Genomic DNA, 18720 nt, shown 5'->3' with positions numbered 1-18720 from the left:
CCAGCCACGCCGCCCTCCGGCCCCGGGACCTCTCCCGGGGCGCGGCCGCCGCCTCCCCGCCCGCCCGGACCCGGGGCGCTCTGCCGGCGGGCAGGCGGGCGGCTGCCCCCTGCCGGGCGCGAGCCGGCCGGCTCCGCCCCGCCCAGTCCCCGCCCGCCCGTTGCCCGGGGAACGCGGGCAGGGAGCAGCCGGGCGGCCGCTGCCTCCGCCCCCTCTCCGCCGGTACCCGCAGCGGAGCGGCACCCGCACCCGGACGCCCTGCCGCCATGCCCCGAGCCGTCCCGCTCCTCCTGCTGCTGCTGCTCGCCCTGGCCCAGCGCCGCGCCTGCCTTCCCAGGCCGGCCACCGCCGCGCCCCCCGGGCGGGACCCCTGCCTCAGCCAGCCCTGCCGCAACAACGGTACCTGCTCGCCGGTACCGCCGCGGGGTTCCGACGCGCCCCGCCGCCTTCAGCTGCTCCTGCCCCGGTCTCCGGCCGCCTATAGCTGCGCCTGCCCCGCGGGGGTTACCGGCGCCTTTTGCCAGGTAAGGGGCGCGGCCCCTCCCGGGGTGCCCCCGCCTCAGCGCCTCCCTCCCGCCTTGCGTCCTTGTGCCCGTCCCTGCCCTTGGGTGGCCCCTTTCGGTCTGCGGCTGGCTTCCTCCCGTCCTGGGTCCGCCTCGCCCCCTACCCCGTCTGGGGGCGCCTCTGCCCGCCCTTTCTCGTTCCGCACCGACCCGTTCCGGCGCCTGTCTGCCGGCCCCGCCGCTGCAGGAGGCGCGCAGCGGCGGCCGGTGCCCGTTCCCCCGGCGGGCGGCTCCCTCGGCGGGCGGCTCCCTCCGCGGCCGCTGCCTCCCGGCGGCTCCTTGCGCGGCAGCCGTTGGTGCCGCTAACGGGGCTGCGGGCGGCCTCGGCTCTTCCCCGGCGGGGGCGTGCAGCGGGTGCCGGTGCTGCCAGCGGCGGGCTGGGTCCTGAGCCGAGGGGAGAGCCGTTACCCCCGAACAGCAGCCGGACCGACGGCGTGTAAGGGGCTCGGTTAGGGCTGAACGAGGATGGGGCTGCGCCCAGTCGGTGCCTTCCAGGTTAATCGCAGTACTACGGCCACCCCCCACCATCCAGTTCTCGCCATTTGTGTAGTATTGACTGATTTTCAGGTGAAAAGGATGGTTCTTGGAAGTGGATGCTGTGTTGCATTGAATACTAATCATTAAATCGTGTCCCCAGTGGTCATTTTCGTGGGTTAGGAGTGCTTGCTCCCACGTTTCAGTGCTTCTTGGGTTGGTTTTGAATTCTGAAAGGTCAGAATATTCAGAGTAGGGATAGTGATCTACAATATGGAGAGGCAGTAAGCCGCGTCTTTCTAACGTGCTTGGTCATGTTGAGATTTAATATGATAATATAATGGAGTTTAATTATTGTCACATGAAGATTATGATTTTTTTTTTTTTTTTTTTGTCTCTAGTGTTAAGGATGAAAATCTTTGTTATCGTGTTCAGCAGTTCACAAAATCTTGATCTTCTGAATCTTCAGATAAGGCAAAGCAGGTGCAGGGACAAAGAGGTTTGTTTCCCGCAATTGTATATGATGGGTTACGTTCTGTGACAGCAGTGCACAAAAGACTATATGGATTGGCTACCATTTCTTTATCAGTGCTCTCTGTTTTAAGTGGATTTAACATAGGAGCAAATTAATTCAGGTAAATTCAGTTTGCTTTTTAGCTCTTTTTAATGTTCCTTGGTCACGTAGTATCTGAAATATACTGATGAAAGGGCTAATGCATTTACTGAAGACTTAATGCGTAGGTGAGTATAAAAGTCATTGTAAAGTAGTAGCACTATGCACGGAGCTCTGTGCTTACCTTGAAATGTCTCAGCTGATTCAGTGTAACAATGAAAGTGAAAATATTTACACTAATGAGATTCTGTAAAATCAGAGAGATGAAAGTAGATTAAACAGATTTCTCTTTGGCTAATTTTAGTTCTTGTCCTCTTAAGAGTTTACTACGTTTCTATCTCTGCAAAGACAGAAAGAGAGCGCTGCGTGTTTGCTTCTGCTTGTTGCTGTTAGACTTAAGTGTCTGGGATCCATGACTGAAAGATTAAGGACCCTTTTAAAGACTTAGTAAAGTATAACGCTCGCTGGCATCGTACCTCCTGTGAAGTGTTGTGCCTGGGGAACTGGATTTAATTGTTTTTCTGGTAAAAGAGAAGGGCAATATTTTCATAGCAGTTATTCTCTTTATTGAGTAGTTAGAGGAGGCTTACAATGTCATACGTTTTGTTTCTTTTTATAAAATACTAAGTAATGACCCCTGCAAGGAAAGCTGGTAAACAGATGAATGCCACTTCTAGCTATCATGTCAGCAGTTGAAGTGCGGATGCCAGTTAGCTATAAAAAGTTAATGTTGTTTTGAAATGTAACTTTAATTAAATAGAGAGCAGGCAGGTTTTTTAAAGGGGTAATATAAACACAATATATCCATAGTTGAGGTTTTGCTCATTTCATTGAAATAGGAAGTTAATAAATATTGTACAAATGCATTAATTCTTGTGTTGCTCTTCTGTTCAGATGGCTAACAGATGGCCTAAACTTCTACAAAGAAAGGTAAAACCAGTCATGTTTTCTAATTCAATGATAATAAACAACTGTAAGGATTTTTAAATAACTATAAATATTTTTTTTTCCCATATCCCTTAAGGGTTATGAGAAAACTGCAAGTTAAATTAGGGCATCATTGGGGGTTTTAACCTTACTGCTGAGGTTGTTACTGAGCAGTTGGACTTGCAGAAGGGAATGCCAAGAGGGGAGAAAAGAACAGGAATTGCTGTGCTTAAATGCCCAGATCATAGGTGGTAAGTTTGCATTTTTGGAATCTGTGATGGAACTGGAGTTCTTTGGGAATCTCACTTCCTTAAAAATATAGAATTACTTTCATGTTACTTGCAGCGAAGGCAACATTTCACCGATTCTGCTTAGACGTGTTGAAACATAGAATGAAGAAAAAAGATGTTCTAAATGTGCTTACAAGTCAGCTGGGCACAGCGATGTTGATAATGCAGAAGGATCGCCAACAGTCAAAGTTGGAGATTACCCACAAATTTTGTTACTGTTTGTTACTGAAGTTTTTACTGTTTTGATGCACTTGATGATGCTGATGCTGGCATGGGAAAAAGAGTAAAACTGACATCACATACACATGGGATACTTCTAAAAGTCCAGAGCTTTCCTATCGCCAAGCGCTGTATTTAACTTGGACTTCAGCTGATTCCATGATCTTATGTTATAGTTGCTTTTTTAGTAACTCATTATTTATTTAACAACAGAAATTACAGGTCCTCTGTATCCACATATACTATATATGCATATTTATTATATCCATCCCATGAATTATGCACATGTATATATCTCACATTACTTATGGTTTGTTTTGCAAACTTCAGGTTTGTTTTCTTATGGATTGTTTGGTTTCACATTGGGCAACATTGCCCGAATTTATTTCTTTTAATTGTTGTGATTTTTTTCCCACTATATTTTACCATTCTTCTAGTCTCTGTAAAGAAGAAATGGAATTAATGTGTTGAAGTACCTTAAACTTTAGTCTGAGCAAAGAAATCATATGTATTCCCAAGGTACAAAAATTATAGTGAATTCAACTGCCTTTCTGCAGGAATTTGCAATTGACCGATTCTCAGCTTTACAGTGAGAGAATTTGATGAATAAATTGAAATGAACTGAGTAACAAATATTAAAGTTCCCTAAACTTTATATTTCATAAATTTTTATTTATTTTTATTTTGAAAAGGCATCTTTAACCCTAATTTCTGACGACTAGTCTGATGACTACTCTGTTATTTCTAATGACGTGTATATCCAATAAAATTGTTTTTCTTGATCGGGAAAATTTTATGTAAAAATTGGTTTGTGTTAGTGCCTTATGAAATAATTTTAGAGACATAAGGTACAAAATAACTAAATAGGAAGTGAAAAATTCCATGATAACTTGGTCATTTGCTTAAAAATATAGACTCTGAATTTAGCTAATTGCATGATGTTTATTTGGTTCCATGCTAGTGCTAATTTCATTAAAAGACTATCACATGAAGAAACAATCTATTAATGTGTTTTAAAATACTATCATACATGCTTCATTTGTTTTAGTTGCTTCTCTTGGTTTTGTTTGTGTTTTGGTTTTTTATTTTTTTCTTCTCTCATTTGGTTGATAATTTTCCCTCATTCTTTTACTTTGGTGCTTTTTAATATGCTTGTAGTTCTTTTATAGATTGTGTCAGTAATCAAAACTAGAAAACAAGTAGTGTGCAAGCATACGGAACCAGCATCTGCCTTTGCAGCGGTTTTCTTCTGTATAGTCTAATAAGTGATGACTGGATGTTCCACTTCTGACCATGATGTGGTAGCCACTGATGTAATAGCATTTTTGATTTAGTACTGAAGTTATTATTTTAGTAGCAAAAAGATCTCTTTGTTCTTGGAGAGGGTTTATTGTGTTCACACTAATGGTTTTCTCTCCATACCTGTAGTGGAAAGTATTTTTAAAATGTAATTGTGGACAGCTTATTTAAAATGGAATTTTAGACAGGTGTAACCTGAGTTTAAAAAAGCCAAGGAAGGAACTCGTGTTACAAAAACTAATATGGAGACACAGTAGAGTATCTTTTAAATTTTATTCTTAGAGTGACACCACCACTTCACCCCCAAATTTCTGCCCAATTATTTTTTTCTTCACTCCTTTTTTTTTTTTTTTTACTTTGGAATGCTGTGTGAATTTATTTTTGTTTTTGATCATGATGTTTGAATGTTTGTAGACTATACTGCAGTGATTTCACCTTTTTGCTCTGCACCCCTTGCTTCTATTTATTTATCCTATGTTGGGTTTTTGTTTCTTTTTGTTTGAATTTATTTCTGTTCTCAATAGATTTCTGCTAATGTGCTGTTCAATGCTGAATGCAGAAATGCAGGATTAGCAAGCTGCTGCATGAAGAAGGATTATTGGTTCTTGACTCACTGGTGTAATACTTCAGAGTAAGTGGTACAAAATTTCATTGGCCAGTTTATTTCAGGTTGCACTGGGCAGTGCTGTGTAAAGAACATCCTTTAATCTAACTGCTAAATCACCTTTATATCAGTATCTTGCTTAATTCTTTGTGAGATCCTGTTTTCTATTAAGTGTTGACATCCCTTCCGAAAGGTCTCTAAATAATCCTTGAATTCATAATGAATTCTCCAGCGTATTTAAAATGCCATTTTTCTATTCTGTACTCATTAATGAAGGGTGTATTCTTACATTATGTGGTTATTGTGATGCAAATGTTTTGTTATATGACCACTCTGTTGCCTGTTTTATCATTAATAAGAATAAATTGTATAGTTAGCAGATGTCCTGGAGTTTCCTTGTTTTGTTTGGATGTAGGTTAGCTTAACTTTTGAGATGCCGCGTCATTTCCTGCTGACTAACTCTGCTAACTCTCGCAGTGCTCTCAAGTTGCAGAATTTAAATATTTGCATTGATGCATAGACTGTGTGTGAGAAGAGGCTGCGAGAGCTTGGTTTGTTTTTCTTGGAAAAGAGGAGGATAAGGGGGAACTAAGTACCGTTCTCAGCTACCTAATGGGTGGTCATAGAGAAGATGGAGCAAGAGCAAGACTTTTCTGAGCCGTGGTCAGTGAAAGGACGAGAGGTGACACACATGTTATAGGAGGGGGAAGTTCCAGTTTAATCAAAAGAAAAAAATTCCTCACAATGATGGAGGTCAAACATTGGCACTTAGAACAGCTCCATCCTTGGAGATCTGGGGCTTGAGTGGCAAAGATCCCAAGCACCTTGGCCTAGCATTAGCCTTGGCCTCAGCAGGGGTTGGACCGGAGAACTCCCTTAGGTCCCTTCCAGCCTAAACCATTCTATGATTCTGTTCTGTGATTCTGTATATACACACACTCCTATTTTTTTTAATTTTATTTTTTCTAGATTTTGCGTTTGCTTGTTACTCTTGTTCTGTTTCTGCCTCCCCTTTGCTGAATATTTGAATTATTGCCATGTTATTATATGTATATGTTTTACATCAAGTCTAGACTGTACCTGGAAGCTGACAAACTTGTGCGCAGTGCAAGCACGAGTTCTAAGATGGCAATATTACTGTTAGATATCTGAAAAATCTTCAGTATTAATTTCAGGCCACTTTGTTTAGAGCTCCTTTAGTCACAAATTGGTATACTCATATTTCATAGTCATTGTTGAGGTTTTTTTCTTCAAGTAACAATTGCATGTCACACAGGACTGATGGATACTCAGACTGTCTCAGTTACGTAGGCGGTTATTATTTGGGTATCATCTGCATACTAAACTTTGTGAATCTTTGTATTCTCTCTTTCAATGTCTTGAAATACTCCCTTTAAGTCTGTTCAAAGTAGTTCTTCTTAAATGTTAGTCAGTTCATTACATATTGCAGATTATTTGGTTCTGAAAAATTCCGTCATATAAATGAAAGTTTCAAGTACTGGTTTACTGGTTTTAATAATTTTTTGTGATTAGGGATTCCAAAGAGACAGATCAGGTGTAAAGTAGCTGAATAGAAGATATATAGAATATAGAAAATAAGCTATACTAAGATGCTTCAGCTTTTTCGTGTGTCGTATTTCATTGCAGTTCATGTTCTTTGATCTGAGAGAATTACTTCGCAGTGGTATCTAGTTAAAAACTAGCGTTGTTTTACTTTCCTTTGAAATACCTTGATGTTGTCATTTATATGTATGTAGCTCTGGAAATCCTCTTTAGTGGAGCATGTTCCCAATGCAGTAGGAGGACACCTTATCTTGAATACAAGATAAGAAACAGCAGAATATGTATGGGAAAACAAATAAACAAGAATATTGCTTAAAATACTGGAGTTATGAGACTTGATTCAGTATTACAGGAGGTAGAAATGCTCCCCTCTTTTGAGGGTCTCTCATAGAATCTTCTACATATTGCTCTTCTGAGAAGTACTTGGTTGAGCTCAATAATTTCAGAAGTGGCATTTTGCAGCATTTCAGCTTGATCATGGGATTATGAGATCAGAAATCTTAGAAGATGATGCAAGAAATTCCATTTTAATAGGTAGACATGGGGCTGCTGAAGTGTCCACTTAACCCTAAGCAGGGGTTGGTGGTTTTTTTTGTTTTTTTCAGTACTTGCTCTCATAGCTCACTCTGTTCTTGTTAAATATCAAGTCCTTCATGTACTCCTAGTAACTCTTTGTCTGCGATACATTTTGTTCCAATGAATCCCACAGATGAATTGCATGGAAAGCATACTTTTATTAGTTTGTATTTTCTGTCTTTCAATTTAATTGACTTTCCCTGTTGTATTTTTTCCCTTTTAAAAGAAGTGAGTTATTCTGCTCTTCCCTCCCTGTACATGTAGTGAATATTTTTCTTTTCTGCAGTGTCCTTTCTGAGCTGAATAGATTGAGCTAATAATAATATTCCAGTTGGTTGCTGGTTAATCTAGCTACAGGCTGTTTTGTATAATGCTAAATCCCACTTTTTTTATGTATGCTGAGAGGTTACCTGTTCTTTTGACAACTACATTAGAGGGAAGGCTTCAATAATATCCACAATTTTTAATTTTCTTTTAACTTGTGGTTGATATAGGTGAACTGAGCTCAGCAACCTACCTAGAGGTGTCTGATTATGGTGTGGTGATCCCCAAATGAAAGCATCCATATTTAAAGTGCATCCATGTCAACTGAAAGCACGGTATTTGGCAAGAGTAGGGCTAATTTGATTAAAAATTTCTTAATGGCATTTGGATCAAACTCTGAAGGTAAAAGGAGTTTGGTATGTACATTTGACATTGTATAGCATCATTTATTGAGTCTTCAGTTGGTTCACTGTTACTTAAGCAAAAAAATAGTTTTGTTTCAACTTCTTGTATGGTTTTATCAATTTATATTTTACAGGACTAATGTAAACACTGACATAAATGTCCTCTGGAGAGAAACTTGTCACCATAAGTTACACAAAACATAAATTATAATTGTGTTATTAGGAAAAAAAAGGGTAAGAAAATATGATTCATTTTCTTTACAACAAACCTAATTTTTTAAAAGTCTAGGTTGCCCTTATGTGGTCCTTTGTACTGGATGGACCTGATAAAGTGAAGCTTGTTGTTGACAAATGCACAAGAGAAGATGAATAATTTCAGCTAACCATGTATATTCTAAATAAACTGCGATTATTTGGGAGGAAGACCCATATGTTCTGGTGGTGATATGTTGAATAATCCTCAGTGAGCTTGAGTTCTCAAAATGTAAATAACTTAAAGATGTGCAGATAATGTGCAAAAGAAGAGAAGCTGTTTTAGAATGGTCTTCTATGAATGAATAGTACTTACTCCCCTGAAATCAAGTTCAAGTAGCTTTACTTACAAGATAGAGAGGACAGAAACAGATATGACACAGAGAAAGGGTAGCAGAAGTAATTAGTAGATGTGGAAAGATTATATAACCTGGGAGACACAACTTGTTCACTTCTATATAAAAGCAAAAAAGAATCTGAATAAAAGGTAATTTTGTGACAAGGAAAATGCTTGGAAAAAAGCAACAGGAATGAGACAGTTAAATTCTTTTGGTCATCAGCTAATAATCAAGTAATATGTGGCTAAGGAAAATATATGGACAGTTTTCTGTAATCTTCTAGACCTGGTATGTTGCTGTGATCTCTCTTTGAAGTACTTGGTAGTGGCATTTGTCAATGACAGTAACTATCACCATGAGCTATAAGGCAATTCTTATGTTTCTTATTCAGCCCTAATGATTTGTGTTTTAAATTCAGCAAATCTGTAAAAATTCATGAAAATTTTATTTGTATTTTTGTTTTAAAAGCTTTAAGATATCTATGTTTTATTCTGCTGAAGAAATTAGGCAAATTAAGTACCTTTTATCAAAATCAAAATAATGAATGAATCTCAGGAATGGCAAACCAAAATACATTGCTTACATTTCATACAAACCTACTAGTCTTTTAATAACTTGTGATTGACTATATACATGTACTTCCATTATAATCTAATTTTCAGGCAAATATAACTGAACTTTATTAAACAAAGGGAAGTAAAGATAGACATGTAGAAGTCTAATAATTTATAAGTGAAGTGCCTTTTGTGTTGAGAGTCCTGATCCTGCTGTCCGGTTTTGAGAGATTTTTTTTTTTTTTTCTGTCATTCATTGTCACTATGGAACCTGTATCTATTTGAGAATGCCTTTCAATTTCTGTGGGTTGAGTTACATGAGGCTTACTGACGTAGGTAGGGTCTGTAAGACCAGATACTTGATTAATTCTTTTTAAGGCTACAGTGTACTGTGTGATGATGGCATATGTGACAACTGAAGAAAATGGTGTTGAGTCTCCTGGGAAATTAACATGTTTAATTGAAGGAAGGACAACTTGATTTAATTTACATAATGGTACTAGGACTCTAATCTTAAAATTTGGCTAACTCTTGCCTCTTAGAAGTAATGGAAAGGTACTGGGTTGATGTTACAGAAATTCTTTCTAATCTTTCTGAGCATGCGGGGGGATCTGGCTTGTTTAGAGCATGCTAAAAATGTGGGACATCTTCTTTAAAGGGCTGGTTGAGACTCCACTATGATGTCTCTTAAAGGTGAATTAAACTCATAGTAATTTCTTTGTCTATAAAAATAATAAGATTAGAACTAGTTATTTCTGTAACCATTTGAGCTTGAGTTTTTTGGTGCTCCTGAAATGTAGCAAAGAAATTCTCTTAAGGTGAACGAATGCAGGAGCAAGGTCAGCTGTGCCACTTACTTCCAAGACACCTTTCTCCCCAATTAAACAGCTTCCCTTGCAACATCAAATTTTAATTCTTTCTGCAGGTGAATGAGAAAGGGTGGATTAATAGTTACAGTCACAAAGGCCTGCTTAAGAACAGCATCACAGATTTATCAGTTTCAGGTATGCCCTCTGATTACTATGTTCTGCTAGCAGCAGCATGTAGCAAACTGGGCTATGGGCCAAACCTCACTATAATTGATTTAGGAATATGGAGGATTTTCTGTTAGCATAACATGTAAGTTAGTGAGAGATTTAACTACAATTTATGTTTATATGAGATAATCAATTGAAGGATACTCTGGAATGGCAGCTGTGCTAGCAAACCTTACTGTGTAAGTGACATATAGCAAATGCAAGTGTAGCATCTTAGTTGATTTCTGCATGATGAATATGCTTTTCACTTTGTAATCAATACTGCAGCAGGTTCCAACTTGGGATTTCTAGTTCTGAGGATGACATTTTTCTTTTTCAAAATCCACTTGCACCCAGTTCTGTCCTGTATTCTCAGATTTTCTAAGGTCCTTGCCTAGGGTGTGAAAGTAGACCCCACTTGGAGGTGGGGTCTTTACTGCAAGCAGCTGTTGAGCCCTGAGAGCTGCTGGTTGGTAGAAGCTCTTCCAAGCTCCTTGACACTAAGCAGGGCAGTTCTGTGGAGCTGAGAAGTCTTGAGAGCTTCAAGTTACCCTGGCGGTCTTACAGCTTTGAAATTCTCTCCTATGACTATGACAGTGGGGCTGCAGTTTGAGACTTCAAGGTGCTTTGTTCCCAGATCTTTGAGCAGAGCACTAGTGCTGCAGTAGGCAGGGTAGCTTCACCAGAAAGCTTCCATCAGAAACATAACCATGATTTGGCCTCCTCTGGTCAGAGGTGGCAGCACAAAGCTTATCTTTATTCAATGAACTGTCATTTTCTGATAACCCCTATGTTCAGTCAGAAGTTTCTACCAACTGTAAGAAGTGTGGTACAGTGGTGTCTAGTGGGAAAAGTATTTAATTGTTTATTGATTTAGAGATAAATGTTGCCATTATCTAATCTAATTTTGGAGATAATTGTAAAACTTTATAGAGTATCAGTTGTTGATCTGCACAACCTATTTTTCTTTATTTTTAAAATAGCACAGATGAGGTTCTCTGTTTTTCAAGGGAATCATAAAGGTGTAGATTGATTTTTTGGAAAACTTTAGTGTAGGGATGCATAAAGCAAGACTGAAGAGATCTGGGTGTAAATTTGTTACCTATGTTATATTCATGCTATTGATGCTATTAGTGTTAATGCTACACTAAATAAAGTTGGATTGGGATGGTTTTTGTGTGTTTATTGTGGGGTACAACTACATAAGTACGTGCATATAAGTATGTGTCTTAAAGTAACAGATGCTCTGCAAGCTTTTCTCCTGTTTAATCCTGTAGCAACTTCCCTGTTTGTTTCTGGAAATAAACATCAATGAAACTAATTCCTAAGATCTAAAAATGCTGCCAGCTGGAAGCGGGATGAACAAATCGTCTTTTTGGCAGAGCTGAGATGATGTAGGTTTTATGTATTTCTTATGTTACAATCTGTGGTTTACTTTGTTTAATAAAATATTTAGTTACCTTTTTCCCTACTCTCTCTATATCCAAAGCATCTTCCTTTTTCATTGCACCAAATTCTTTTTTTGTCCGATAAATCTCAAGTTACCTTAATAATCCAGCTGGCTTTCAGTTACTGACTTTCACTTTTATTTTCTCTCTCTTTTTTTTTTTTTTTTTTTTTGTCTTCCTGATGCATTAACAAAAAATGTCACATGGAGAAGTTGCTGACGGAGCTTGTATGCTTCATTTTAGCAGAATTTATTTCTAAAGACAATAGAGTCAATCCCAGAGGAAACAAAAGTTTATGTAGGAATGTTTCAGTGCAGAAACTAATTTGGTTGCAGTCATTGAATTGTGGGATGAGTAGAATAGTAAGTCATTCATAGTCCCTTTAGACTTCATGAAATAAGTGGGATGAAGAAGAGTATAGACGATGATGCTGTATGTTTGCATTTCTTTACTTAAGCCATGAAATACAGGCAGTGTCAGGAAAAAAAGGACAAAAGTTAAACTTTACGGGCTGAATATTAGTCTTATATAACAGATAAGCTGAAATATTTGCCATAGATACTCATAATGGAATGAGGAATCCAGTACATTCAGGCTTAATCACAGAGCACTTGTGGCTGTGTTCTGGAATTTGGCAGTTACAGAAGCTTTGATTTAGTGCATAAAATATACTCTGAGCAAAGGAAGAGTGCATTGCTGTATTTGCTAGTTTGGAAAGGAAGAACTGGGCTGGGGCCCTAGACTGTCATCAGCATCTACAGCAGTGCTGCTCCTGAACTGCCAGGGTGCCCTTGACCTTCTTTGACCAAAATTTAGAATAATTTTGAGGGTACTAGTTAGATGAGTAAATAGATACCAACAAGCTACCATTAGAAGACAATATATCTGAAATAATTTCTGGGTATGTTTTCCGGGTTTTGTTCTACCTTTATAAGAATAACATCTGTTCGATTCCAAGTTTGTTTGATGCTTAGGCATCTGTTCAATGCCTAAGATTTTTTTCACTGTAGTTGCAGGACTGCAATTTGTGTAGCTTCTGTTGATGTCCTTTAACTCTGAGTTGCATAAATAAAATTAACGTCTAAAAATTACTACTTTTTTTTTTTTTTTTTTTTTTTTTTTAGAAAAAGAGGATTTAGATGCTGAAAAAAGCCTGATAGCTTCTTTTCTTGCTTGAATTGTATTTCAATACCATTGTGGGATTTTCTTTTTTCGTGACAGTCCTTTAGGTGTGAGTAAAATAATAGTTAGTTTGAATTTTGTATATCTCAGGTGAACTCACGTAACGTATCTCACAGGATTTGACTGTTGGCCTTTTCTTCAGCACCTGCCTGTATTCCAGGTTGAATAAATGCATTAATGATGCTGCATGGTGTTCCAGGTGTCTTTCTCACACTCATGGGTATGAAAGGCTTATGAATTTCTGCATTCCTGTTATAAGTTATGTACCATTGTTCAAGTGGATTCAGCAACCAAATTATTTTTACAGTTGTCTGCATGGATTTCTAAATTTTGCTTCCTCTTAAAACAGCATTGTTCTGTGATACAGAAGCAGACATAGTTAGGCATCTGCCATAGGATTTCACAAGAATAGAAATTGAACTAATTTTTGGCATCAAGGTATGAATCGGAATGTACAGGAAGCAGATAGTTTAGAGAAAACTTCATTGCTGATGACTTTCCAAATATAATAATGATATTTTATTATCTTTTCCTTTTTTTCTGACACAGATGTGATTTGCATTTCCGTAGTGAATGCTAGAGAACTAACTAGGGTGATCCAGTTAGTTTTCATTTACTCCTACTAGACAAATTATGGACTTTTCATTGCTGAAATGTTATTGCTCAGCAGTAGTAACTACAGCAGTGGCTTAACACTGTTAGAAATATTTTCCAACTTTTCAGTTCTGAAGAATTTAGTAAAACTTGCTAAGCACTTGAAAAATTTGGTAGATTTCCCTACCTTTAACTAACTTCTTAACCCTGTCCAATTTTAAGTATTGCTGTTATTTCAGAATGGTTTTTATATCTTTATCTTTTTTAGATCTTATTTCCGCTTTGGCCAATAATTAATGTAGAAGCTGCATACCTTTTTGGTAAGGTCATAGTGCATAATCATTGCATCAATTTGGAAGTGGGAGTGGCTTGCATCTGTTCTTATTCCAGACCAAATGAGATGATTCTTCTACAAAAGAAATTGTTTCTCTAAAATTCCTTTCCTTGAAATATGCCAGGGTTCACTCTTTATCATTCTTCACGGCCGAGAACTTTTTGTTTTATTGATCAGATTGAGTTTCTGAGGGCCTAGGGCCTTTAATGAGTTTTTCCATGTGCAGTTGCAGCTTGATAATTGTTCTACTGTTTCTGTTTTCTTCCGGAAAAGTATTGCTGGAGCAAGTGGATGGCTCCCATCACCAAGTTAGCTGAGGAGGATTGCTCATAAAGGAGGAGAATTGTACCTGCAAATCCTATGAAGCTGTCTTGGTTTGAAAAGACAGGTGTCTGTGGAGGAAGGCAGGAGCCTCCCTTGAAATGGAGAGTGCAACCCCCTTCCCTCCAAACTATTATAATTTTGAAATTAACGGGCCTTCAGGCAAAGATATGGGGAATAGGAATAACGGTTCTTTACTAATATATATATATATATATATATATATAACACAAGGCAGGGAAAAACAAACAACCCACTGGTTTACACTGACAGAGTCAGGAATACAACCTGACACCCTGTTAGGGTGGCAGTAGCAGTCCGATAAGATGCTGGCTGCAGTCCTCCTGAAGTGATGGGTGTAGTTCTGTGGAAGCAGCAATCAGGTAAAAGAGTCTGGTCTTCCTCCGAAGGTCCAGTGGTCGGCAGGTAGCTCTTGTCCTCTGGAACTCCAGCGGGGGGAAAAGCTCCTCTGGGAATCCAGTGGAAGAAAGGCGGCTAGGGTGTTTTTATTTGGCATGGACTGCTTGGCTCCTTCCCCCCCCCCCCCCCCCCTCCCCGGGCGGAGCATCTCACAATGGGATGGGGAGTCGTGAGGCAGTTCCTTGATGGGCCATTAACAGGAGATAGCCCAGGAGCGAGTTATCGATGGGTCAGGCGATAAGGCATTGTTGTGCCCAGTAACAGGAGATAGTCCAGAGGGGGGAGGCAGGGAGCACCGCCCCACCTGGTCTCAACAGCTCCTGAAGATGGTAATAGAATATTTTTTTTTCCTTTTGGCACATTTTACACTGTAACCCAGGACAGAAGCACAGAGACATCATTGTGAACAAATTTGTTTTCAATATTTTAGTATTAAAGAAAAAATGATTTATGGAAAACCAGATGACAAAAGTACTGTGCCTCTCTTCCTAGTGTCACAATTCACCTTCTTGGTCTGTTTTAACTAACTAGACTGTATAGCAACTTCCTTCTCTTTCTATACTTGAGGTAACTCTGTGCACCTTGGTAGTGTAAGTAAAATCTGATTCAATTTTTGTATGGTTTTTAGAATAGATTTTGAATTATCTATTGTTGAAGTAACTTCTTTCTACCAACATTTTAAATGATTGTCTACAATGATACATTTGAGTTTAATAATTATACTAGGTTCCCATCATTAATGTGTATATATAAATACACTAAAAATGATGAGCTAGATGTGGTTTAATTTTTTAACAGTGGGTAGTGGTGCTGCTGGCATTCTTAAAGAAGCTTATTTCTCATTATTAATCAGTTATGCCTAGATTGTCCGGATACTCTGAAATGACTTGATTTCAGCAGTGCAGCTCAAGGGTCTTGCTCTGAAACCCTGAGTCATTTGCTGTGCTGTATAGATGTGGGAACTTGGTATTGCAAGGCTTGGTTTATAATCTGCCCTAGAAATTTTCTCAAAATTTTCTTCAACATCAAAAGTTTCTGTATCTCTATAATGTTGGGGAAAAAAAGTTCACACTTTGCTCTGCAAATCTTCTGATATTATGAGAAAAATGTAAATCTTTAGAGCACAAAATGGACTCTTTAATTTTCATTGCAAATATAGCACAAACTTTCTTGTACAAACTAACAATATAGTGACCTTTTAAAGCTCAGAGAGGTGCTCTTCAGAGCTGATAAATACTGCAGTTTTTCCCCTGCTAATATTAATTTAGTTTCATTATAGTCCATTTCAGACTTATTCTAGAGGGGTTTTAGTATATGATCTGGCAATTTGGTGGATTTTGGTCCTGTATTTAGTTGTGGCAAGGCCTTATTTTGGTCCTCCTTTTATTTTTACTTTCCCTGCTTTACCTTGTCACAGGGTGCTATTCTAGTGGATTGTTTATCTAGTTTGTCTTAATTTCTGCAGAGTGGTTCTGTGTCCCTGGAAATGTTGTTTTTTGTAGACTATAAAGTTCTGGAATGCTCAGTAGTGGTTAAAACGCTTCCCGTGATAGTGAAACATTTTCCCTCTATAGTAACAAGCACACCAAATGCACATTTTATTTTTTATTTTATTGTGGGTTTTTATTTATGCACCTGTGACAATGCAAAGCGTCTGCTTTCTTCTACAGGTTATTTTGTTTAACCTACTCCTTTCCCTGTATGTGGGGGAAGGGAAGCATGTACGGAAAGGGAGAAACTGGAGTGGGACATCTTTGGACAAGATTTTTCTTCTGCTGGTAGTCACTTTCCGTTATCTTTATTATTGGGGAAATCACATACTCCACATGGAAGAAAACTCCAGGGTACTGATGAGGATCATGTGGAGTCACCTACATTTATCTGTGTAGAGCTGAGCTTTATTTAGAATGGTTAATGCTGATCAGCAGCTAACAAAGCTCCTGACTCCCTGCCAGCTCCATGCACAATTACTCTGGTCTCTGGAGTGTGGTGCTGAGGCACTGCAGCTGACAAGAAACGCAGCATCATGCCAGAATTAACCCTGCTGAGCCAGCTCCAATGTTTTCCCCATCTGTAGTCTGCTTATTTTCCACTCTGAAAAATCTGCTAACAACTGAAAGCCAAATGTAGTCATCAAATTGTCCACATGAAATTCCTCTTATTTTGCACGAATACGAAGCAGTTCTAGTTTTGTGTCCTAGGAGATTTCACAGAATGCTCTTTACTAATTACAGTAACCTACAGATGCAGAAATCTTTCTGCTCATTGTTCCTGGTTGCCAGGTCAGCTCACTGTAAAGTTTTGATGCATATCCAGCTTTCTCCCAGCTGATTGCCTGCAAATTACAAAAGTCAATATTTGAATATCAGCAAATTGTCTTTTCTGTGCTAGGTTGAAGTTAAGAAACTTTCTTTGGGAGCTGGATTTTGCAAATAGTAAATGGAATTTTTGGAAATAAGAATCCGTATTTGTGTCTGTTTCTCCTTGCCCTCCTGGATCCTATGTCATCATTGACTTCTGTAACTTGGTCTGCTACACAGAATGAGCCTTCTCCAAGAGAATCTCATAGAATCATAGAATGGTTTGGGTTGGAAGGGACCTCAAAGATCATCTAGTTCCAACCCCCCTGCCATGGCAGGGACACTTCCCACTAGACCACGTTGCTCAAGGCTCCATCCAGCCTGGCCTTGAACACTGCCAGAGATGGAGCATTCACATCTTCCTTAGTCAACTTGTTCCAGTGTCTCACCACCCTCAGGATGAACTTCTTCCTTGTATCTGGTCTAAATCTGCCCTCTCCCAGCGCCCAACCATTACCCCTCGTCCTATCACTGCAGGTCCTTGTAAAAAGTCCCTCCCCAGCCTTCTTGCAGGCCCTTTTCAGGTACTGGAAGGCCGCTATAAAGTCTCCCTGGATCTTTCTCTTTTCTGGGCTGAACAAGCCCAACTCTCTCAGCCTGTCCTCATAGGAAAGGTGTTCCAACCCTCTGACCATTTTGGTAGCCCTCCTCTGGACTCGTGCCAACAGCTCCATGTTTTTCTTGTGTTGGGGGCTCCAGAGCTGGATGCAGTGTTCCAGGTGGGGTCTCACCAGAGCAGAGTAGAGGGGCAGAATCACCTCCTTTGACCTGCTGGCCACACACCTTTTGATGCGGCCCAGGATATGGTTGGCTTTCTGGGCTGCAAGCACACGCTGTTGGCTCATGTTCATCTCCTTACAGATCATGTGTGTGTCATCTGAAAAGATGTTCATCTTGGTGTATGACTTCTCTAACAGCTTCCCTGTTGGTAGATCAGAGAGACAGTGTTTATGGAAAAGGTAGATCTTGTTCAGTTCTCCATTCCTCTGCAATTACACTTATAGCAGGTATCTGGATTGTTGAAGTGTTTTGAAACAGGTATTTTGAATGAGCCATGAAAGCTATAGTGTAGATTCACAAAGTGTATCTTAGCATTTGTTTTTTAATTAACAAACTGGAAATGCTTCACAACTTTTAAACAAAACATGCAAAATTTAGGAATCGGAATATATGTAAGATGTAACTAATTAGACGAACAACTTTGTATAGGTATTTTTTGTTGTTGGAAATTGATCCATATGGTGATAAAAAGTGACAAAACCAATTGTATTTCTCCAAAAAAATCCTTCTGCACTGGATAAATAAATAATGGACACTGTATATTCTTCTCTTACACCAATTTTCTTTGGGGAAATTATTGGTTGAATGGTTGAATGCTTAGCTGACTTTTTAGGAATGAAATAAACTTTCTCTGTTGTAAACCATCATTTGGAAGAGCTGCTTAAAAACACTCTGGTTATGTAGTCATCTATAAAATAACTGTTCTTGCAGTCCTAAAATATGTTTAAAAAAGCATTAATTTTGTATTGGTAATCCTAAAGTATAAATGTGATGACTTGTTTGTAGGTGTGTTTTAAACCCTTGGATCAAAGGAATATTGAAAAGTTTTACATGCTTTCTTTCTTCCAGAAGACAAACTGCATGATTTCAAACTGTATAAGTCCGGTTGAGAATCATTGCTTTATTTCAGTAGATTTTCTTGGGTTTTGAAAGAATGGAAATTAGTCAGTACCTCTGGGTCTTAATGGTTTTGATCATCCATGCATTAAACAATGCACACGCAAAGCAATTAAATGCTATCAGCGTGAAGTCTGCTTATACAGCTTTGTTGTAAGATCTGGAGAAGAACCTAAAATAGTAAAATCTAATAATAGAGAACCTATAATAGAAAGAATTAATAATGGGGAACAATTCTTTACAAAGAGGGATTCCCAAACTGCACGTTGGTCTTTTGTTATTGCATAAGATAACTGCTAAATACTAATATTGAACAGGGTCCCATCACTTTTTGTAGACTCACCTTTATTCGAAACTTACTTAGGCTGCGGTTCTTGATGCTCCTCTAGTATGGCAGGAGCACCAGTCCTGCCTAAGCTCTCTGAAGT

General features: G+C 39.2%; 1 protein-coding gene across 1 annotated transcript in view; it reads left to right on the top strand.

Moving 5' to 3' along the window:
- The first annotated feature begins 266 nt into the window (after positions 1-266).
- Positions 267-18720, top strand: part of DNER (delta/notch like EGF repeat containing) — a 130386-nt gene continuing 111932 nt past the window's right edge. Inside the window, exon 1 of the mRNA XM_086468226.1 lies at positions 267-524. Within this exon, the coding sequence (XP_086324352.1) occupies positions 267-524 (258 nt within the window). The remainder of the gene's footprint in view (positions 525-18720) is intronic.

This window comes from Leptosomus discolor, chromosome 7 (assembly GCF_034619465.1).
Source record: "Leptosomus discolor isolate bLepDis1 chromosome 7, bLepDis1.hap2, whole genome shotgun sequence".
NCBI lineage: Eukaryota > Metazoa > Chordata > Aves > Leptosomiformes > Leptosomidae > Leptosomus > Leptosomus discolor.
This window is presented reverse-complemented; position numbering and strand designations above follow the sequence as displayed.